The sequence below is a fragment of the Apiospora kogelbergensis genome, assembly GCF_038363985.1.
Source record: "Apiospora kogelbergensis strain CBS 113332 chromosome Unknown utg000005l_segment0_segment0, whole genome shotgun sequence".
In the NCBI taxonomy this organism is placed as follows: domain Eukaryota; kingdom Fungi; phylum Ascomycota; class Sordariomycetes; order Amphisphaeriales; family Apiosporaceae; genus Apiospora; species Apiospora kogelbergensis.
In genome coordinates, this window is record NW_027117422.1 from 49,896 (window position 1) to 71,152 (window position 21,257).

At 52.4% G+C, this 21,257-nt stretch overlaps 9 protein-coding genes across 9 annotated transcripts; 5 read left to right on the forward strand and 4 right to left on the reverse strand.

Moving 5' to 3' along the window:
* Positions 1 to 585: 585 nt before the first annotated feature.
* PG998_006589 (uncharacterized protein) lies at positions 586 to 1,570 on the forward strand (the record flags this gene model as incomplete). Its single annotated transcript, XM_066873405.1, has 3 exons — positions 586 to 1,106; positions 1,164 to 1,275; positions 1,361 to 1,570. The coding sequence occupies 3 exons, from the start codon at positions 586 to 588 to the stop codon at positions 1,568 to 1,570; spliced, it is 843 nt and encodes a 280-aa protein (XP_066729350.1).
* A 546-nt stretch (positions 1,571 to 2,116) lies between these two features.
* On the reverse strand, positions 2,117 to 4,069 carry PG998_006590 (MFS general substrate transporter; the record flags this gene model as incomplete). Its single annotated transcript, XM_066873406.1, has 8 exons — positions 2,117 to 2,270; positions 2,328 to 2,430; positions 2,499 to 2,782; positions 2,867 to 3,127; positions 3,188 to 3,271; positions 3,332 to 3,620; positions 3,679 to 3,710; positions 3,783 to 4,069. The coding sequence occupies 8 exons, from the start codon at positions 4,067 to 4,069 to the stop codon at positions 2,117 to 2,119; spliced, it is 1,494 nt and encodes a 497-aa protein (XP_066729351.1).
* Positions 4,070 to 5,397: 1,328 nt separating this feature from the next.
* On the forward strand, positions 5,398 to 6,747 carry PG998_006591 (fructosyl amino acid oxidase; the record flags this gene model as incomplete). Its single annotated transcript, XM_066873407.1, has 1 exon — positions 5,398 to 6,747. One exon carries the CDS (start codon positions 5,398 to 5,400, stop codon positions 6,745 to 6,747), a length of 1,350 nt encoding a protein of 449 aa, XP_066729352.1.
* A 431-nt stretch (positions 6,748 to 7,178) lies between these two features.
* Positions 7,179 to 7,577, reverse strand: PG998_006592 (uncharacterized protein; the record flags this gene model as incomplete). The annotated part of the gene is made up of 2 exons (XM_066873408.1): positions 7,179 to 7,476; positions 7,543 to 7,577. 2 exons carry the CDS (start codon positions 7,575 to 7,577, stop codon positions 7,179 to 7,181), a joined length of 333 nt encoding a protein of 110 aa, XP_066729353.1.
* Positions 7,578 to 9,096: 1,519 nt separating this feature from the next.
* PG998_006593 (uncharacterized protein) lies at positions 9,097 to 10,509 on the forward strand (the record flags this gene model as incomplete). The annotated part of the gene is made up of 1 exon (XM_066873409.1): positions 9,097 to 10,509. The coding sequence occupies one exon, from the start codon at positions 9,097 to 9,099 to the stop codon at positions 10,507 to 10,509; it is 1,413 nt and encodes a 470-aa protein (XP_066729354.1).
* Positions 10,510 to 11,230: 721 nt separating this feature from the next.
* Positions 11,231 to 11,689, forward strand: PG998_006594 (uncharacterized protein; the record flags this gene model as incomplete). The annotated part of the gene is made up of 1 exon (XM_066873410.1): positions 11,231 to 11,689. The coding sequence occupies one exon, from the start codon at positions 11,231 to 11,233 to the stop codon at positions 11,687 to 11,689; it is 459 nt and encodes a 152-aa protein (XP_066729355.1).
* A 464-nt stretch (positions 11,690 to 12,153) lies between these two features.
* On the reverse strand, positions 12,154 to 12,513 carry PG998_006595 (uncharacterized protein; the record flags this gene model as incomplete). Its single annotated transcript, XM_066873411.1, has 1 exon — positions 12,154 to 12,513. The coding sequence occupies one exon, from the start codon at positions 12,511 to 12,513 to the stop codon at positions 12,154 to 12,156; it is 360 nt and encodes a 119-aa protein (XP_066729356.1).
* Positions 12,514 to 12,544: 31 nt separating this feature from the next.
* Positions 12,545 to 14,024, forward strand: PG998_006596 (uncharacterized protein; the record flags this gene model as incomplete). The annotated part of the gene is made up of 2 exons (XM_066873412.1): positions 12,545 to 13,445; positions 13,504 to 14,024. The coding sequence occupies 2 exons, from the start codon at positions 12,545 to 12,547 to the stop codon at positions 14,022 to 14,024; spliced, it is 1,422 nt and encodes a 473-aa protein (XP_066729357.1).
* A 248-nt stretch (positions 14,025 to 14,272) lies between these two features.
* On the reverse strand, positions 14,273 to 20,915 carry PG998_006597 (uncharacterized protein; the record flags this gene model as incomplete). The annotated part of the gene is made up of 4 exons (XM_066873413.1): positions 14,273 to 14,622; positions 14,778 to 15,382; positions 15,432 to 19,553; positions 19,606 to 20,915. Coding segments are annotated over 4 exons (6,387 nt in total), but the record flags the coding sequence as incomplete, so codon positions are not given.
* Positions 20,916 to 21,257: the final 342 nt, after the last annotated feature.

Below are 21,257 nucleotides of genomic sequence, written 5' to 3' on the forward strand. Positions count from 1 at the left end.
AGTCGGACCCTTCCCTCGACGTTCAACTGGGTTGTCAATCTCTGAACTGCGCTCCTTGCGCCATCCCAGATCAGAGCACGAGAGTACAGAAGATGAGCCATTAGGCAATCTCAAGCTTGGAAAAACTCCGACATGAACGCAGTAAACTCACTGTTTACTAGCATGTCTCCGTGAAAGCCACGTGGAGGTGATTTTATGTTTACCATGGGCTGTGTCAATCAAGACGCAGGGGGGATATCTGCACGCATGCTCTGACCGACAGACGCCCAGTCAGAGGATATGCACCATTGGGAGTCACACCCAAGATGATCTTGCCTGGTGGCGAAGGCCAGGGTCTATTCAATGCACATAACTATTATCAATGGGCTATAAATAGAAGGCTGGGATATATACATAGTTACTAAGCCTCTGATACAAAAGAAAACACCAATTATAGACCACAAGCTTGACAAAATCCGGCCCTCGGCAACTGCCTATTCCCCCTTTTGACCAGAATTACGCGCCAGGAAACAGCAAACGAACAAGCTGCTTTGACCCAAAACTTGAAAATCAGTAGTACAAATCCTCTGCAGTTCACAAGTCGACATGTCGAATACGTTCGCAATACTATCCCTTCTCGCCTCCTTTCGAGCGGTGTCAGCTGCCCCCGTCCGATGGCCGCCGAGATTCCCAACGCTTAGAGGAAACGACCCTTACTGGGAGGCGAAATTCGATCATAGGGCGCACTACGACTACACTCCCTTGAAGTCTTGCACAACCACGGTTACCGCGCAAGCGGCCGACGAGACCGTTTCGGCGCAAGCGGCCGGGATAACGCAACCGCCCGCCCTCCTCACCATCTCCCTCGTCAACTCGCACGCCGCCGCCATCTCGACCACCCACAACAGCAACGCGGGCGCGCCCTCGCCCGTCAGCGGGCCGACGACGCCGGGCACGCTGGCCGCGGGCGCCACGGCGGCCATCGCGGTGCCCACGGACTGGGCCGGCGTCATTTCGGTCAACGATGCCAGTCATGCGGCCTCAAACGGCAACAGCTTGATCGAGGCCAATTACCAGTATAGAACCATCGAGCAGTATGCGATAGCCGATCTCGACGTGAGCTATGTGTAAGTCTGGCAAATGCCGATTGGGCCCTCCCTTTTATCTGGCGCACAGACTAACAGTATCGTCACCACGACACCCAGCAATGGATTTACCCTACCCATCACTTGTTCATGCAACGGCCTTGGCGTGACGGGTTGCAACAAGGATCTATTTACGCTAGGGTCTTGTCCGGTATGTAGCGCGTCAACTGCGATTCTCAGAACTGGCAAAGCTGTGTTGGAACTTCCTCTGACTTACATGATTCTTTCTTTCCCAGGTCCCCATCCAGCACGGCGCTTGCCCCAACCCTCTGCGAAGCGACACGAACGCAACTACGGCGCACCCCTTTTTCGCCCCCTGCCAACATGCGGCGTATACCTACCCCAACGACAACACGGCAAACTCACAGAACGAGTGCCATGATGGGCAGATCGTATGCTGTGTCGGCGCCGCCTGCCCGCCTAGCTACAAACAGACGCAAGGCTGAGGGATAGTAAGGAGAAGAGAGTCTATTGGATATGACTGTTTGTACAGCTTAGGCCAGTGGTTTGTCGGGAGACATCTGTATATTATAACGAATACTATCACCGAGTACAGAAGCCGCTTCTAGCATTCCCACATGACGAACTTTATATGTCGGGAGGAATCTAGAACGCGACGTGAAATTGATTTTTGATACATGCCCTTGATGTTTGCTGGATACATAACGACTCGGCCTTTGCCGGCATTGGTGGAAATCTTTTGACGTGACATTCAGGCCCCTGAACCCCTGAAAGGCATAGCTAGACGAAAGCTACCATTACGATGATGATGGCCCAACTTTATATCGCCAGAAGTTTAAAGGTGCCAGTCCCTGAGCGCGGTCCTGTCAACAAGCCTCTATTAGGAGAATGTACATTGGCGAAATAAATGCAGGCTTGACCTCTACGAGTCGAGACATGACTGGTGCAGTGACATCTCTGTTGAAATCCTTCGCTTGGTATTTCGAAAGGTTCTGATTGTTGTGGTAGATACAAAATACTGCCGTTATTATCTAAACTTCCTGGCTCTTTAAGCCCTCCACCTTCTCTGTGTGAACCTTCTCCTGCTCCTCCATGACAACATCTGCTGGAATGCGGTCCGGCGTCGAGTTGACGAGGACAATCATGGGGCCGAGCGCAGCTGCCATCAGAGCGAAGGATACAATACTGGAGTAACGTGTGAGCAAGGTTCAAATTTAAAGTGAGGAGTCGGCGAAGACTTACAATCCGATCAAAGGGCTTGTTTCGATCTGCGTGTTCATGCCATACGAGATAGCTTGCCCGATCGCCTCAAGACATCGGAAGGCGGCACCGTTACGGACGTTGGCTAGATGACCGTCAGTAAAGGGATCGTTTATACGGGTATCGTTTTAGGCAGGTAATCCTGTGACTCACCCTGGGCATCCGTGGCAAAGGACGAAAGCAGCCAGTACATGTACGACTGTGACAAGGGACCCGTCGTCTGCACCAAGAAGTACGGAAGGAACGCCGTGGGGTATAGCGAGTCGTCCCAGTCGATGTGGCCCGGGTCGCGCTGGTTAAACCCGACCTGCATGATGATGGACCAGATATAGACTCCGGCGTTTAGGATGACCACGGTCCCGAGACCGATCTGGGCTCGTCGTCGCTGGCTGACGCCCTTCAGATCGAGGATGAATCCCAGGCCGAAGCACCCCACACTGTTCCGGGATTGTTAGCAACTATTTGACTGACTGGTATTAAAAAGCAAGCAATCACATGATTACTCTCTGGACCTGACTTACATGCAGAAAAAGGGGGAGATGAGAGAGGAAAGCGCTCGCGAACGGGTGGTGAAGTAGGTGCCGAGGTAGGTCGACCAAGTTCCGCTGTAAAAGAACGACCACAGTGCCCACAGGGCCGAAAGCAGGATGAGTCGAGATGACATTGTGAACTTGATGAGCTTGAACTCGCTGCGGGTGCTCAGCTTCTCCGAAACCAAGATGCGAGTTCCATCGGACCGAACCACATGCTCCAGCGGAGAAAGCAGAAAGGCGAAGGGCAGACTGCCACATTGTTAGAACCCGACGGATAGGATTAGCAAGGGATTGTCTTCGGTCACTTACGCCAGACACTGGATAATGATGAAGGCGACGTAGGTATCAGGTGTGATTCCCCCACTGGCGCCCTTCTCGTGATTCTTGGACAGGCTTCAGAGAAGATGGTTAGTGCCGATCGCAGTCCGCGAAGGGACGCAGATTCGGACTCACTTGATGGCACCCCCGACCAGCTGGCCGAGGTTTCGCGAGACGATCCACAGCGCCAAGTACTTGCCACGGGCGCCGGTGGGAGCCAGCGACATGATGGCGCCCGACTCGGCCACGTACCAACAGCCGGTACCGATGCCGGTGATGAAGCCGCCCAGGATCAGGTACCATTGGTTCCCGAACGCGCTGTTGCAGTAGTAGGAGGAGCCTTGGATCGGGAAGGACAAGGCGCCGATCACGAGAGCCCACTTGACGCCGAGCTTGTTGACCAACGGACCGCCGATCAGGCAGACTGTCACATCATCAGTCCTGGAACGTGGGATACATGACATGCTACAAAGGATACTCACCAAGTGCGAGCATAGTATAGTTGATTGCAGTGCTGTATGAACCATCGTTAGTCAGTTACCGTGGCTCTTCACGGCAATATCTTTGGGAATGGCTATCGGCTTACGCGATGTTGGACGTTTGTGGCGTCGCCAAACCACCACCGCCGAGGCCGGCGATCGCATCCGACATGGCCGGTCCGCAAAAGGCTTGCACGCTGAGCAACATCATCTGGGTCAGACTGTGCTTGTAGAAGCGCTTCCACCGCGGCACCGTCCGCCGGTACTCGTCCATATCGAGGGGCTCGACTACGACATCCGGGTTGGGATCGACCGGGATGTCGCCCTGCCCCCGAAGGGCATCGTCGTCGCCACCCGCGTGGGTGTTGGGGGGCGCCGCGTCAAACTTGGACATCTTTGGTGCAGTACTTGTTGGGGAACAAATAGGGGAAAGACTGCTCAGCAAAGGGCAAAGGGAAGATGAGAGCAGAGGCGATGGGAGAAGTCTGCGATACCATGATTCAAGGCGGCCACACAAGACAATTATATATTACCTGACTCTTAACGAATGCAGTCAGATCTCCCCCAGGAAAGTGGATGCCGAACTTATCTGCGGGCCACCCTGCTATCTGCGTTGCCATTCCTGGAGCTGGGGTAATTGGGGCCTGTTTTGGAGATGATCCGTGTGGATCTTGATGCTATCATTTGGTACGGGGTAGGATAGCTTAAACTTACTCTAACTTGAGGCAGGCGGCAGCTGACGCCGATAACCACCGTGGTATTGAAAGGCATGGGGTAATTCCAGTGGGGTTGGAGTGAAAGTTCTGGGCAAGGGTCACAGTCTGGAGTCTAGCATCAGATTACGAGATAGATTGTTTACCGGCCACACGGTATCAGAGGCTTGTCTCTTCCGAGTAACGATAGCAGTCTCGGCCTCGGGACGGGTGAGCTTCGAGCTTTGCTTGACTGCTTGACTTGGTCTGTTTCTGTGCTCCGGTAAACCGCCCGACGCGGGCGGAAACGTGGGTTAATCCTTAGAGGGGTAAGCCTGGAAGCGTTTGGCAGGGGTGGCAGCGAACATACATATGTACATCTGGGACTGTAGTAGTGGGAATCGTGCATATCACAAGGGCGTGGTCAGGCTAGACTGTAAGCGGTAACTTCAACAGTCGAAGGTAAGGGGAGACCAAAGTCATTGCAATTGACACATTCTTCCCCTTCCTCTTCCCCGGGTCTTGTTTTACGACTCCCTTCTGATAGATTCCGACTTGATGCAGGCTAGCTTCGGGAACTTGCCGACTTTTGTTCCAAAGAAACACAGGGCGCTGCTCCGTAACACGGCCCAAAGACAATAGAAGACATCACAATTGGCTCTCTTTACCTACCCATCCTGATTGCTTTGGAATCAAGATACGTTCACATCGGATGGTATCGGCAAAGGCCAGCGGAGTTTTGCGAATCCCAAGAGATTCTCTCGTCATCCAGGGTTCCCCGCCAAGTCCCACCGGCCAAGATCCACCACCGGTCCACGACGGATGCTGCAACATGATAGACCCTTGAGATAACTCCCATCAGTCAACAAACATCGTTTCTCTTTTCTTGAGGTTTACATTGTGGTTTGCCATTACCTGCTCAAATACAACGTGCCAAAGTGGTCAGCACTAGTCGTCTCGACAGAACCCAACCACCTCAACCGGCAAACCACCACTATCTGGGAAAGAGCTTATACCCGCACCCAACACCATGACTGCGTCACGAAAGACCACCAAGGTAATCGTCGTGGGCGGTGGTGGCACCATTGGCTCGTCCACTGCTCTGCACCTACTCAGGTCCGGATATACGGCCTCCAACATCACGGTCTTGGATACCTACTCCATCCCCTCGGCCCAGTCGGCCGGTAACGACTTGAACAAGATCATGGGGATTCAGCTGCGAAATCCGGTCGACAAGCAGCTCAGCCTGGAAGCCCAGGAAATGTGGCGCAATGATGAGCTCTTCAAGCCTTTCTTTCACAACACCGGCAGGCTAGACTGTGAAGGCACAAAGGAGGGTATTGCCGCCCTCAAACAGCAGTACCAAGCCTTGCTCGATGCCAACGTCGGCCTAGAGAAGACAAACGAGTGGCTTGACAATGAGGATGCCATACTGGCAAAGATGCCACTCCTGGAACGTGACCAGATCCAGGGGTGGAAAGCCATATTCAGCCAGGACGGTGGCTGGCTCGCCGCTGCCAATGCCATCAATGCCATCGGCGAGGAACTGAAGAGACAAGGGGTCAACTTTGGGTTTGGTGGCGCGGGTTCCTTCCGGAAGCCCCTCTTCGCCCAGGACGGATCGACCTGCATCGGCGTCGAGACGGTGGACGGCACCAAGTACTACGGCGACAAGGTCGTTCTGGCCGCGGGCGCATGGAGCCCCGCGCTCGTGGACCTGGAAGAGCAGTGCTGCTCCAAAGCCTGGGTGTACGCGCACATGCAGCTGACGCCGGAGGAGGCGGCCGAGTACGCGGGCTGCCCCGTCGTGTACCACGGCGACCTGGGCTTCTTCTTCGAGCCCAACGAGCACGGGGTCATCAAGGTGTGCGACGAGTTCCCGGGCTTCACGCGGTTCCTGGCGGGGCAGCAGCCGTACGGCGCGCCGGCGCCCACGCGCGTCTCGGTGCCGCGGTCGCACGCGCGGCACCCGACCGACACGTACCCGGACGCGTCGGAGCAGTCGATCGGGCGGGCCGTGGCGGCGCTGCTGCCGCGGTTCCGCGACAGGGAGCGGTTCAACCGCGCGCTGTGCTGGTGCGCCGACACGGCCGACGCGGCGCTGCTGGTGTGCGAGCACCCGCGCTGGCGCAATTTCGTCCTGGCCACGGGCGACAGCGGGCACTCGTTCAAGCTGCTGCCCAACATCGGCAGGCACGTCGTCGAGCTGCTCGAGGGCCGCCTGGCGGACGACTTGGCGCGGGCGTGGCGCTGGCGGCCGGGGCTGGGGGATGCGCTCAAGTCTAGGCGGGCGGCCCCGGCTAAGGATCTGGCGGATATGCCGGGGTGGAATCACGATGAAGAGCCTGCTGATACTGAGTCCGCTACAAGTTCCGAGTAAAAATTGTAGAGCTTCCCGCCACTCGTCGGGTTCAGATTTTGATGTACAATAGTTCATGGGCACAACCGATACAATGTTCATATAAGTAGTGTGTTTGAAAGAAGGCTTGCGACTCCCAACAGTATCCTTCATTTTTTATTCAAACATATTTGTCCTTGAAAGGAGTGTAATTGAGGAAACTTGTAACCTCTTACAAATGAGCTGGACACCAAATCTACACCACACTATCCAATGCCAGGCGAAAGACGAAGTGAAAAGATCAGATCCCTCATAGCTTTGAGAAACCGTGAACATTCTCGTTTCTGATCGCGTGTACGATAGCTTTTTAGCTCTCGAGCCAGGAAAAACAAGAGCGGGTACAGTCAATCCCAAGAAGAGTAAGACAGAGGTACTATAGACGTACACTGGAACGTGTCGGGTGTTACGGAGGCTTAGACAGCAGTGGTGGACGCAGGGTAAACATAGATGGTGCTGCAGGCCGGGGGAGGACACGGGTAGCCGCAGAAGTGGTCCTCGATAAGGGTCGGGACCGGGCTCGGGCAGCCGGGCAGGCCCTCGTAGATGGTGCTGAGCTTGGCGCAGGCGGGCTGGGTGCAGGTCGGGCAGATGCCCTTGTACGTCACGGTGGGACAGGGCGTGGTTGTGGGCGAAGGCCCGGGCGGAGCGACCGTGATGGTGGTGAGCTGAGGCGGGTCGGCGGCGGGCGAGCCGAGGCCGAGGCCAACGGCGCTGGGGAATCACTGTAAGCAAATGCGTGGTTTCTCGTGCGGTGCTGAGGTAATATTAGTCGCTTACCAGGCGAGGACTGCCAAGACACGAGACGTCAACATTGTGCGTTATTATAAACTGTAGAGTATCTGTTTCTCAGTAATAGTAAGATGAGCTATGTTTCATGTGTGGTGGTCCGATGCTGGAAGGAAACCAGTACGCTTATATAGTATTGCACCGAATAGACATGCGTGAACGAATTCCATGTTGAACTAAACGTATACGGCAAATAGCCACCGAGAGAAGGTACGTCCACCAATAAGCGTGGGAAGCCCCGGACGCCATGGCTCTAAGCAATGAGATCTTACATGCATTCATGGGTAAGACCCCGCGTTCGTACCTATCACATCCCCCCATTCTTCGTATTGCGATGTCAGCACAATACTGCCTCGTATTATTAACCCTGCCAGAACCTGATGTTTGCAGTTCAGGCCTGGCCGCCAAGACACATGAGTACAGAAGCCAGACAGGTGGCTTGCTCTCATGCAGGGCGAGCAAGCATCCTCGCCCGGCCAGGTGCCGAGTAGACTGGGGTCACTACAACGAGGCCTCTGATACGAGAGCTCAAAGAAGATGCCCGGGCCGACTTCAGGTCAGAATTGGAAATACTACTTGATAAGGCATGACGATGATGATGTTGCATAAGAGGGGCTGGGATATAGATGTCGTAGATGATGGACTTCTCAGCAATGATTGACAGCCACCATTTATACCCTCAATTCTTAACCGTGCTTACAGAGTAAGTTAGTGGACGGGTCCCTTCCGGGCATTTTTCTTTTATGTGTCTTCAAACCCATTTTTACTGTAATCACCTTTACCCGAAAGACAGACTGCTATTTCAGGGTGTAATCCTGTAAGCCATTCAGTTCCGTTACTTTGCACCTGTTCATATTGCGGTGTGTCCGCAAGCGTTGAGAACAAAGCAGAGCGAAGCATGGCTTTACCGGAGTTTTATGATGGACTTGCCGCATCCGGCATTATAGAAGCGCTCATGAGACAGCCCGTGTTGTCTTTGTCGCCATTTATCTACAACCAGGCATGCATGTCTACATTTTTGTATCACGCCCACCTCTCGATGTCACACCTCGCTTAATGCAATAACACAACGGAAGATGGCACAGAGAAAACCACCCTCTTTAGGGCCCATGGGGGCCGAGAACACAATTCGCGTTCACGATATATCCAGACAGCTAGCTACCAGGAAAGCAGCCCGTATTCTTGACGCACACAGAAATCTTCGAGATGTTTTTCGGGAAAATTCAGCTAGAATCTGGAGAACATGGGATAATCTCGGAGTCAACAGGCGAAAATGGATGCTTCGACAACCAAGAGTCAACGGTCTACTCATCGCGGAACGCCGAAGACAGTATCTCGAGCCGCTGCGCCCGTGGATGAGCCAGGCGCCGGGGACAGTGAAAGCCTTGAGGGGTTCAAAGCCCAACGACTACCTCAAATCGGTGGCAGAAAATTTCAGCGAGAAAACACCTCAAGAAGTCCTTCATTTCCGGCACCCGGCTTTGTCTGTGGAAGGACTGAGCGAAGATCCTAGAGTACTGCTTACCTATCTACAAAGCCGATCCGATGAGCTCCCTGCCGATTATTCCTATTCTGACTTTTTTCTTGCAATACCCCGATCTCACCGTCGACTTCAAACTGATTGGCCAGCCGACCGAGGCCTATCTCTATGGACGGGGCGAAAGACAATGGGTCGACCCGTTCAATCGCCGTGAGGATTCATACCTGGCGTACTTCATGACCGACTCGACATCGAATGTTCCGGCGCAGCAATATGCTGATCACCAACGAAATCGACTGCAGGCACACAATGACAAACTGATTCCATATGGGTGCTTAGACCACCTTATGCAAAACCAGGAGAGGGAATATCGATTCCTGACAGATCTCTGCAATGTGATCATGGGAGAAGAAGACCTGGACGAAAGTCCCGAGACCGAGGCCGCAGGCTCAAGTCAAAGCCAGGGCGAACCTTGGAGGCGTTCCTTCTTTCGTGACTTAACCGTGTTTGGACGATGGTCAAAGGAGGAAGAAATAGATGAGGTGACTGGCACTATGTTGGGAGAGACGTTCGAAAGTATTTACGCTACTGTCTCATATGGCGAATTAACGCAGGGGTACCGCCCGCCTTCGCGCCCATGGACCGAGCTCTTGTACATGTGGATGTACAGGAACAGAGAAACATCATCATATACAATGTTACAACTTCGCCAGGATCCGTTGGTTTTCAAAGAGCGTGTGCGAGACGCATGGGAGCATCAGGCTACGCAAGTCAGCTTGGTAAGCAAGTCTGGGCGTACAGATGACGATATCGAGCTCGAGAACAAGCAACGCTGGGCGAAAGCCCTACGCGATACCGTCGTCGGTACCGCGGAGCGGTACACCCTATGGTCACCCGTTGACAGCATGGTGGCAGAAGTTTCAAGACAAGAGATTGCACCAGGCGCGAAGGCTATGTGGGATAACAACGAAAAGCGAGAACTTACAGAACTCCAGAAAAATGCCTACTGCTTTCTATACGATACAATATGTAAACGTCTTAAAAAGACAGTGGCAGAGTTATTACGGTACATCAAAGCCGGCCCGATCTTTCGACCTCACTACAGGCGGTACGATAAAAAAAACGGCGGTAGTTCCATTCAGGATAAGTTGAAACACACGATTGAGCGTCCTTTACTTAATTTGGTGGCCATAGTCAGGTGGCTGGAGAATAACGATACGACGAGCACGTTAGGGTACCAGGTCCTCCTAGACGACCTCGATAAGTACGCCAACGAGTGGGCCAAGGGGGAGGGAAATGACCGCAGTGACCTCTTTGGGCCGCTTGTTGAGGAGCTGCTGGAGCTGGCCAAGGTCCTCGCGGCCATACAAAGGGAGCTGGATAATGCCGCTTGCCAGCAGAAGTGGCTAACAATCGCAAAGCGTATCGTAAGCACCACTCTAGATATATCTGCACAATGTTTCTTACTCGGTATCTAACTCCTTGACAGCGAACGCAGGACGCTGATTATCAAAAGCATATCGCGCCGGCTTTAAAGGCCGACGAACCCAGGCGACAACGATATGCCAGGGAATTGAATGAATTGAATATAATCTCAAACGACAGTGATATAGAAGCTGGTATATCTCCATGGCTCGGCCATCTGCACACACTAGGAATGGAAATTGTAGAAACACCGTACTATCGCAACGATGAACTTCAGACAACAGCGCAGGCAGAATCCAATATCGCGGTTGAAGCGGCGCTCAGGTCTTTCTGGGAAGAGTTCGAGATGGATTTCCGAGGTCACATACCACCCATGTGGGCGCGAATATGGTCCTTTGCCAACCCTGACGCTACTGAGGCGCCGACAACTCAGGAGGGGAAGGGAAAAGGGAAAGATAAAGAGCCTGTCGGGGCAGGGAGTGGAAGTGGACAACAGCCTGTCACACCGCCAAGGGGGAAGAGGAAAGAGCCTATGTCGAGCCAAGAAGCCCCAACAATGAAAAAAGCAAAGCTTGCGCCCGCCAGAGACGTGAAGGGAAAAGGGAAAGAGCCAGCGCCGACCAAGGTCGCTGCATCGGAACCCTACGTAGTCCCCTACCAATCCTCCTCGCCACCCAACAAGAGGGCCGCGGTCCTCAGAAACTTACGGGAGATGCCGCAGAGTAAAAGAGGACGGCCGACGAGGACCCAGAGGCGGCGGGGATAGAAGATCCAATGGACGATCCGCCAATCGTGCGCAACCGCCGGCTGCCTCGTATCCCGGTGAGCGAGGATACATTTGACAAACTGGAGGTCATGCTCGGCACGGGGATTCATCAGCGGTTTGGTACGATGAGACTCACCGAGTGGCGCGCCGTTCTCACCGATATTGGCTACGAGATCCAATCAATTGGATCATCCATATCAGCCACGCCTAATGAGAACTTACTGAGGTACAGGGCAGCGGACCAGGGCCGGCTTATTAAGTCTTGGACTCAACATTACTATCACAAGGGGAACCCTACGATTCCCATGGACTTCCAAGCCAGAAATCAGTATTCGATACGGCTATTCATGCAAGGCAAGTACGGCTTCGGCTCCCAGGGTCTTGGGATAGAAGACTTCAAAGTCCAGGTCGAGGGCGAGCCAGATACCGATCCAGAGGACGATGCAGGCGGCGGCGCAAATGCATGACGAGGGTGCACCGATACTTTGATCTTAACACGGCTGATATGTGGCATTTATTGTTCGAAGGGGTTGGAGAGGGGATCTTAGGTGATGAAGTCGAGTTTGGATACGTTCATTCGTAAAATAGGGATATCTTGTCAAATAATTCGATATTCTTTTATGTAGTTGTGCCCAATTTGCTGTTGGCAAAGACACCACTCAATTAAACTGATCGCTAAAATACCTGCGCCACACCCGCGCCCCGCGCCACACCTAAGCGCCTCAGACGCCGCGGCTATCTCAGCAGGTGGCCCAAGCTTGGCTTAGCGCTTAGGCCCGCGCCTGCCAACCTCCAACCTCTCCAAATTCATTCCAATCTTCCATCATCACCTCTCCATTCATTTCAATCGACATCACTTCACAAACAACAACCCATGCATAACTTCTCGACCAACTAGCACTCGCACCCTCGATCATCTATTGACTGACTCCTACTCGTCAAGCGTGCGGACCAGCGCCCTTGTCGAAAGGATCGGGATCTTGGGCAAGGCGCCTGACCAGGTTTGCCGGTCGCGAGCCTGGGTTGCGTCAAGTCGTCTTGCGTCGCGCGTTGCTTCGAAGCCGACCCTCACTTTTTCCCGCCCGACCGCCTTCTGCCCGCCAAACAGACCCGACCAGAACTCGCGCCCTCGATCACCGTCGACACTGACTCCTACTCGTCGGACGCGCGGACCAGCGCCTTCGTCGAAAGGACCAGGATCTTGGGGAAGGCGCCTGACCCGGCTGCCGGTTGCGAGCCTGTGTCGCGTCTTGTTTGGTTTCGGCGAGGTGTCGCCCTGGTGTATCTGCATTTGCTAACTTGCAAGTCCAGGTGAGTCAATCATGTCGTCCACTAACGATAGGTCTTTCAGCCAAGAAGCGACAACCGTCGTTGTCAAATTCAAGCCAATCGACGGTGGACGAGGCCAGCACCAGAATGACGAAGGACAAGAAGAAGACGATCGCGACGCCAATCCCGACTCCGACCCCCCACACAAGTTGTGCCTGAGCTTCAAAACATGCTACAGCCCACCCGTCACCACATTCAGATTTCACGTCAACATTTTCGGTCATGACGACGCCGGCAAGAAGGAGAAGACGACGCTTTACTTTGATGTTCCTCCACGCCACATCACATCACTCGAAGAGACCTACGACGTCGACACCACCGAGCTTGAACCAGAGGATACTCAACTCCTCACGGGCGGCGTGACGCGCGTTCGGTTCTTGCTCAAACGCCCTGGCAACCTCGTCCAGCCCATTCACGCCCTTTCCCTCAAACCCGCCTCGCAGCGAACCTTCACAGCCATGACATTGCTGGCCGCCGCATCCGAGTTTGTCCTATTCATCCCGCACACGACACTGTCCAAGGAACACTTCAGATGCTTGCACCAAGTCGTCACATCACCGACCTCCCGCCATGACCGGCAACAGCAAACCAAGGAACATGATTGGTGGCTAGGTGCATTGTACGGCGGTGCAGGCGGCAAACTCTTCAACTCTTCTCCTGTTGACAGCATCGATGTGAGCACGGATTCCGAGTCGGATGAGTCGACTATTGCCACGGCAACTCCGCCGGCTTACAGGAGGTCGGGGCTAGACGATGAAGATGCTGCTGCTGCTGCTGCGTCTGAGCCCAGCAATGTCCCCAACGCAGACGACGCGTCAGATGTCGACAGTCCGCCTCCGTACGACCAGCTTGAGTCTGAGACTGGTGGTTCCGCCCCAGTAGATGACGTAAAAGGTTCGTACATACCTATTACCCCTCCATCGCGTCGACCAATTTACTAACATGCGTCTAGGCAAGCAACCAAAGAAACGATTACGTGACAGTGAAGACCTCGACGTTCGACTCTTCCGCAGGCGCTTGTTCAGTCCACCAAGACATTCAGACGATAAACACGCACAATCCGATCTCGTTGCCGACGCTTCGTGTTTCGAAAAGCTGGACCCGTTGCGGCACCCCGTCGCCGTGGTTCTCTCGAAACTGGAGCAAGTGCTCAAGAGGGCTGAAGACACGGAGGAGGAGAATAGGTCTTTGAGGGCTGAACTGGCTGCCATGCGGGAGAGGCAACACCAGTTGAATGCTAAGCTCGAAGAGGTGATGGACCAGAACCGCGAATACGTGAAGAGGACCGAGCATCTCGAGACCGAAAGTGCGGATCTCGACAGCCGGGTCAACACCCTCGAGGAGCGTCATGCCGAACTGGAAGACCGGCAGGGCAAGACCGAAGACAAGTGTGATACCATTGAGATAGAAATAGCGGATCAGGTTCATAGCGCGTTGCGGGAAAGGCTCATAGGGGCTTTGGAAACAATGTGATCATGTACAAACTACCAACAATTTTCCAATGACTGCTAGTCGTGTGCCTTGTGAACTGAGAACTAGCACCGAATTAATGAAAGTAGTTACGGAAATCTAAACTGAATACCGAAACCTTGCTCTCAAGATTCCTCCCATGGTGCTCTCTTGTCTTGTGGATGCCGCCTAACCGTTTCCACCGGTATCAATCTGGACGGCCGGCACGTCCTACCTCCATCTGCTATCGGCACCACTTTCCCTCGCATACTGCGCCGGATCTCCATAAGCCTCTTGCAGTAGTCAAATGAGGATTCGTCTTCGTTTCTTTCGTCGCTTTCCATGATGAGGTACTCGGCTTTGACACTGCCGCTCCAGGGCTTGCAAGCCTCCTCTTCTCTGTCTGTGGCTGCCGATGAGCACAGTTTTGGCTGCTCAGTGAATCGCGTGACTAGAAGCCACTGTGTCAGGCTTGACGAGGCTGATGCAGCTGCTAAAGCTGATCGACGCTGGCCAGCCGACGTCTCGTAGTATAGGGACGCCCCTCTGTAAACCAGGAGCTTGACCGCCGGCACAGCACATGCAGCGCACGCCAACATAAGAGCCGAACCGTATGGGGAGCCTTCGTAATCAATGACAGCGCCGAGATCAATGATACGACTCATTACTTGGAGATTTTTCTGCAAAACCATTCGGCAAAGGGGCTCCAACAATTGTCAGGTTGCAGGTTTGCTATCCTTATGAGGTCATGTTTTCCGATTTTGCGCTGATACATACGGAAGTGTCTGGTAAACAAGACAACAAATTTGTATCCATAAGTTTGCCATGGAATCGGAGCAGTTTCGCTAAGCTTGAGATCGTGATTGAGGATGGAAGCAGTGAACGTTTCCTTAGACATAGCGACATGAATTGGTGATATGCCGAGCATATCCTGATGATGTGGGGTGACGCCGAGCGAAAGAAACAAGCTGAACTTCTCCAGGGAGTCCACATCTATGGCTGTGAGCAGGACGGATTCGCCATATACGTTCAGTGTCTGATAATCAACACCATGACGCAGTAAAAATCGTATCACGTCGAGTGATAAATGTCGGCAGCTGACATGTATTGGCGTTTCTCCTTTGCCGTCTGGGCACGTCCACAGTGAGGCAGAGTGGAATTTGACGTCTTCCAAGCGAGTTTCCCAGCCGTGGAATAATATGGGAAGGGTAGCTGAAGGTGGGTAAGGCTCGCCGTCCTGTAAAGCATTGGCGATGTAATCAGCTATGATTGATTGATTGGCGTACCCCTCAGCTTTACTGTATGCTTTGACGAGCTGGTTGATTCCGCCCACTTTACGGAACATGTCCGATGTAGTCCCAGCGGTGTTGTCATCATTGACGCTGTTATATTCAGTATGCTGTGGTTTAGGTGGCAGGAGCGGCAGCTCACCTTCTGTTCCATGCTGATTTCAGCACGTTCAGCCATGCTCGGAGGTTCTCGGGAGACTCTGACTCTGTGGCGGAAATCAAAAGTTCGGTGTTGAATATATCCCCGCCATCTTCAACATACTTTCTCAAAATAACTTCGGTAGATTCCATATTGATGCATATGCATTTTAGACATAAGACGGGAACCGAATCTAGGTAACGGCGATGACATCTGTAGGTCCTTCGTCCCCTAGGAGGTATGTGGAGAGAGTGAGCAAAGCACTTGCGGCTAGACTTTATCATTGATGCGCCCTCTCTGACGAGCCATAATGCTATGTCAGACTCGCATAGTGCCAAAGCAAGTTGAAGCAACGAACATCCTCCGCAGGACAGATCTCCGTCAAGCGGACAGCCAAGTTGGCGTAAATTCATACAGAGAGCGAGATTTCCTTGTCTCACAGCTTGCTCGAAGACAGGAATAAGCCTATGGTTTGTCGGGGCCAAGTGAGATGAATGGACAAGGCTGGGATCTGATATGCTGTCTACTCCGTTCGAAGTTTGATCGAATGCAGCAACTATTTCGGGCGAGTCCAAGAGCAGTGCCAAAACCAAGGGTGTTCTTCCCTGTTGGTCCCCCGTGGATGTGGCACCTAATTGGATGAGCATCTTGACTGTCGAAATCTTTCGCTCTTCCACGGCAGCGTGTAAAGGTGTATATCCGTTCTTGGGGTTCCGAGCATTAATATCGAACCCTTGTTTGTGCATGAAGGTTATGATTCCATCGTGGCCCTTCATTGCGGCGAGATGTATCGCTTGCCATGCGTGATCTTTGTGTCTGAATTCATGCGCTTCGTCGTGCTTGAGAAGAAATTCCACGCAATCCAATTTACCTTCTAGTGCACTTATATGAAGTACATCTAGGAGCAAAATCTTATCCAAGTGGTTAAATTCGGCCCTGTACCATGATGGAAAGCTGAAATTGAGGAGTATAGACTCGAGGATGCCAACATTGCCAGTGATTATAGCAGCATGTAGTGCGTTGATTCCTCTAGTATCTGCGTCACCTGGTCTAGCGCCATTCTTCAATAGACACGCAGCAAGGTCTAGCCGGCGTCCCCAGATGTGGTGGACAAGGGCTGGGACATGTCCTTGATGTAGAGATGTTCGCATATTGGGGTTTGCGCCGCGGCGAATAAATTCTTCCATTATCCACGTCGAGCGAGAATAGTGGATAATCTCGCTGTCATAAGTCCAGACCACCTTGTTGAAATGGTCGAGAATTGTTTGTATACCAGGCTTGAGGGATTCGTCATTGCATTCTAGGATGCCTAAAGACCGAAGAACTTTATGTACGTCAAGAATGTATTTGAAATTACTCGTGAAAACATTCTTCTCCAAAAGAAACCGGATCAACGGAAGATGTAGTTTCGGGGAATAGGCCGAATGCAATAGGTCTAGGGCCATAGGTGACGTGCAGAACTGGTGCCAGTAACCCGTTTCTTTTGCCACGTCCATCAAAAACTCGGGGCTCACAGGCCAGGAGTCATGAGGCCGTCGCGCAGGGAGGTCGAGGACACGCAGAAGTGGAATCAATCCACATTCACTGTTGCGCTTCTCATGAGACCTCATGTATCCCAGCTGTACAATATAACCAAGACCAGCACAAATGATGTGCCGACTTTGGCTTGAAGGCCTGCCCATACGCATGCATGTAACAGCATAACTCCAAACAGACATGCCGTTTGTGTCGCGAGGCATCTGATTGCTGAGGTTCGAAAGTTCTTCAATAGCTTTGAAATGTCGGTCATGGTTATCGACACTTTGGTCCTGGTCAGCCTCGTTGGTCAAATTCGAAAACCACCCTCGGAGATAAATCTCTACAGGAAGTCTCTCTTCGAAGCGCCTGCTGCAGTGATCAGGAAGATATTCCTTAAGAGCCTTTATACAGTCCACGGGCGTCGTCCCTTTGACATGGTGAAGGGCACTGTCCCCATCGTCTGATATAATGGGAAATCCGACAGATATAAGTTCTTGCAACAGTGACGTTGAGTCGATTCCACCCATTAAAGACAGGAGTTTTGACTTGTCGAGCGTCTCAATAAAGTCCCGTCCGTTTCCCCCGTAGCGAAGTAGCAATTTTGCAGTGTCGACATGATTGCACTCAATTGCCCTCATTAAAGGAGTCGCACCCTCATCATCGGTCGTCTCTAAGGCAGACTCAGCATCATCTGCGCTGGCCACTCGAAGAACAGCTCTCAATGTGCGAATACTCCCTCTGCTTGCCCAGCAATGCAGAGCATTTGCACCGGATGCTATGTCTTTCGTTTGGATCGAGGGCCCCTTGTGGAAAAGACTTCGTGCGATGTCCTCAAGTTTCTGCTGCTGGGTTTCATCGGCATCTTCTCCCCAAGACCACACATGGAGGGGCGTTTGACCTTTGTTGTTGACAATGGTGGGCAGACAGCCGGCTTCCAACAGCCTACGCGTGACAGCGAGGTGGCTTTCGAAACCCCTGAACCCCGCGTGGGAACGTCCCAAAGCACAGTGTAATAGCGTACTCTCATATAGGCTCGTCTTACCACGAACCAGCGTATCAACTGAGGTCCGGGGATCGTCCAAGTACGCATTGAGTTTGGTGATATCCCCACCTGCTGCACCTGCGAATCCAAGTTCCTTCAGCGCCTCGTCATCGAGCGAAATTTGGGTGTTGACGATTGTAATATCGGATGTGAATGAGAGATCTTGCTCGACTGCCTCCTTCCAAGCAATAGAGCAAAGAGCGAGTGCACTTGGGAAGACATCTATCAGGTTGTTGAGAGACCTGATAAGCGTTTCTAGACGCATTTCCGGAGCAGATTTGACAAGTCGTTGTGCGTGAGAACCACTCTTAACGGGGTATTTACTGGCAATGTCCCGACACAGAATCGTTAACTGCACTCTGAAAGATTCGCTATCTTCACCCGAAGCTTCGATTCCATTTTGCAATAGCGTGGGAATCATCGAAAAGTCCGCAATAGCCCCACTGGTCGAAATCGCACTCCTCATCAATGTAGGGCTGCCAGCGATGGAGGAGACAGATGAACCGGATTTTTCAGCATTGATTATGCAGCTGACAGTCTTCGAGATATCATGGGGTAGTGATTGCTCGTCGTCTCTGTGAATAAGTCGTTTTATTTCGGGAAGCGCTGACACTGAATGAGCAACCACATCCGTCTGCAGAGCACCGATACTTGACACTGCACAACTCATTGGTGAGCCTAGACGGCATACAAGGCTTGCGTCCACCCCCTCTCCAATGAGCTTTTGGCAAATCTCGGGAATTCCCAATATGGCGGCAAGGTGCAAGGGTGTAAAGCTAGGATCTTGAACAATTGATGTCATGCTTAGTTCTCCGCTTTCAGTTGGTAAGAGCCGTGTATTTGTGACATCCTTAATGGTCATGCCATGCAGCCTGTCAAGCAAGTAGATTGCCCAAAAAAGAAACGTGGCAGTCTTTTGGCGATCAAAAAGCTTCTCCGCCAAGCCGCGGAACTCGCCATTGTGCTCCCATCCATGCCGTCCATGTCGCAACCAGGATATAGCTGCAACTTCGTAGAATGGGGGAATCCGATTGTTGGGAGGCACTTCTTCGTCATGGAACTGAGGAGTAGTATACCATCGATCGTGGGCGAAGTTATCCAGCTGAATATACTGAAGGCATTGGGAGGTGAATATCATAGAGCACCGTGATTGTGAGATCCGGAATCGGTCAAGGTTCACCCGGTTGAGGTTTTCGCTTTCCAGGAATTCTCGTACTGAGAAGTGGGCAAACTCAAAGTGGTTGCCATCGTTGGTCTTTCGGATCAGACTGCTACATGCCCGCGATATGGCTTCTTCATATATCACGTTTTGTGGGGAAACCCATCGTTGATCAGGACGGACTGATACTGCTTGTTGAAGCATGGGGATTGAAAGATCTTTGCTGATGTACCCAACAAAGTTCAACGTCATCTCGGCCAGTACTTGCTGGCTTTGCTTGATTCGTTGCAGAATTCGAACGTATGTTTCCTCGAGGTCGGGAGGCAGCGTATCGAGTGCTTCACGGCATGCCTGATCACTCTGGCATTCCCCTAGATGGTCAAGCTGGCAGGTAACCCATCGAAACCTGTCAAAATCAGTGCCGTGCGACAGAAAGACCAGCAGACATTTGAACTCACATTCCATGGGCCTTATTGACCAGCTTTTGTTGTATCTCTGCGAGTAGGTCCCCTCCGCCCACGCGGAGCCTTCCTGTCCGTACTCGCTCCTGTATTTCAGAAGACACATACTCGGCGACGTCCTCACTATGTGCCGCAATTTCCATATTCTGGAAATCGTCACCTAACCCGAATCGGATTTCGTCCTCATCACGGCTCAGAAGCGCTACGCACGTATTGTCATTATCGTTGGCGTACGATGTTAGTGTTTCTACCACGAAGGGGGTGTATTGGCCGCATTCGTCCAAAGCATCCACAATGATAAAGACCCTGTCGAACTTGCTGGTCATGGTTGAAAGTATCATCGACATCTCCAGGGCTCTTGGATTTCTTGGAAGGCCATTCGGAGGATGTAATCGTTCGTAAAAGCTCGCGAGTTCTTCATAGGCTTCTTCGCTCTGCAGCGCAAGTTGGGTTGCAATGACGCTCAAGATGTTGGCGGGGGTCCATGTCGCTTCTGTCTTGTAATCGCAGAAGTAGAAGCCAACTGCGATTTTGTCGCTGCTTCGGGTGAGAGCTGCTTCGATTATCGATGCAGCTAGCACAGTCTTTCCTGCGCCAGGTATTCCACTCAGCCAAAGCTTTGACCCAGGGATATCTAGCCATGTCTGGAAAGCTGGTAGACGAAGAAGCCACAGTCCTGTTCTGGGATGACGAAGGTTCAAGCTCATCTCATAACCCTCTTGGGGGTTGTTTTTAAGGAAAGCGTTGAGGATTTTGGTTCTCTCCGAGCTCTCCTCAATACGCCTGGTGATCTTGCGTGTTTCTCTTACTTCGCGACGTATATCTTCTGTTGTGTCAAGAATCTTGCGTTCGAACGAGAGGCAGTGTAAGAGTCCATTCATTGTGTCTGCTGACAATGCGAGGGAAATACTTTCTTGGTGGATGGACAGCTCCGTCATGTATTCCTTGATCTGTGATGTGGAAAATGGCCACTTCATTTTTCGCTGAAGCCTGTCAAGCTGACCAGGTTTCTCCAGATCCTTTTCGGCCTTTTGCAGCATCTTGTCGAGCTTGGTGAGAATGAAGCTGCAGGAATCAACATGTTGCATCCGCAGAGACACGTCGAAAAGCTCGTCATCAAGTGTTCTTGCGAGCCTTGCCAGGCTATTGTGGAGGCCTCCCAGCTGATTGACTTGGGCAGATAATTCTTTCACTTCCGCAGGAGCATCTTTGGCCTTTTTGGCGTATTTGTGAAGCCGTCCAAAGACAGCGTCTGCCAATGTGACAACCCCCGCTATGCTGGCGGAGATGGAGAGAGGGTCAGCCATGAGATGATGGAAATGATAACACACCAGATGCCTCTACAGACTTTGAAGTCCGGTAGAAAACAGGAAATGAGGTATGGGAAAAGCAAATAGGTAATAAACGAAGAACCTAGGCGGTGATGCTGCGTGACTCTGAGACTGGCATGAGCCTTAAGCTGAAATGGAGGAGCAGAAGCTCATGTACTTGCAGTCATGCCTTCTGCTCGACTAGAAAGGTAATATATGCAAGATGCGCACAGAGTGCCAGGGCAGACCAGAATGCCTATCGGGCTGGATTCTTTCGGGGGAAGTTTGCAAGATGACGGATACGAATGAAGAAAGGCAGAAAATTCTGCCTTTCTGATG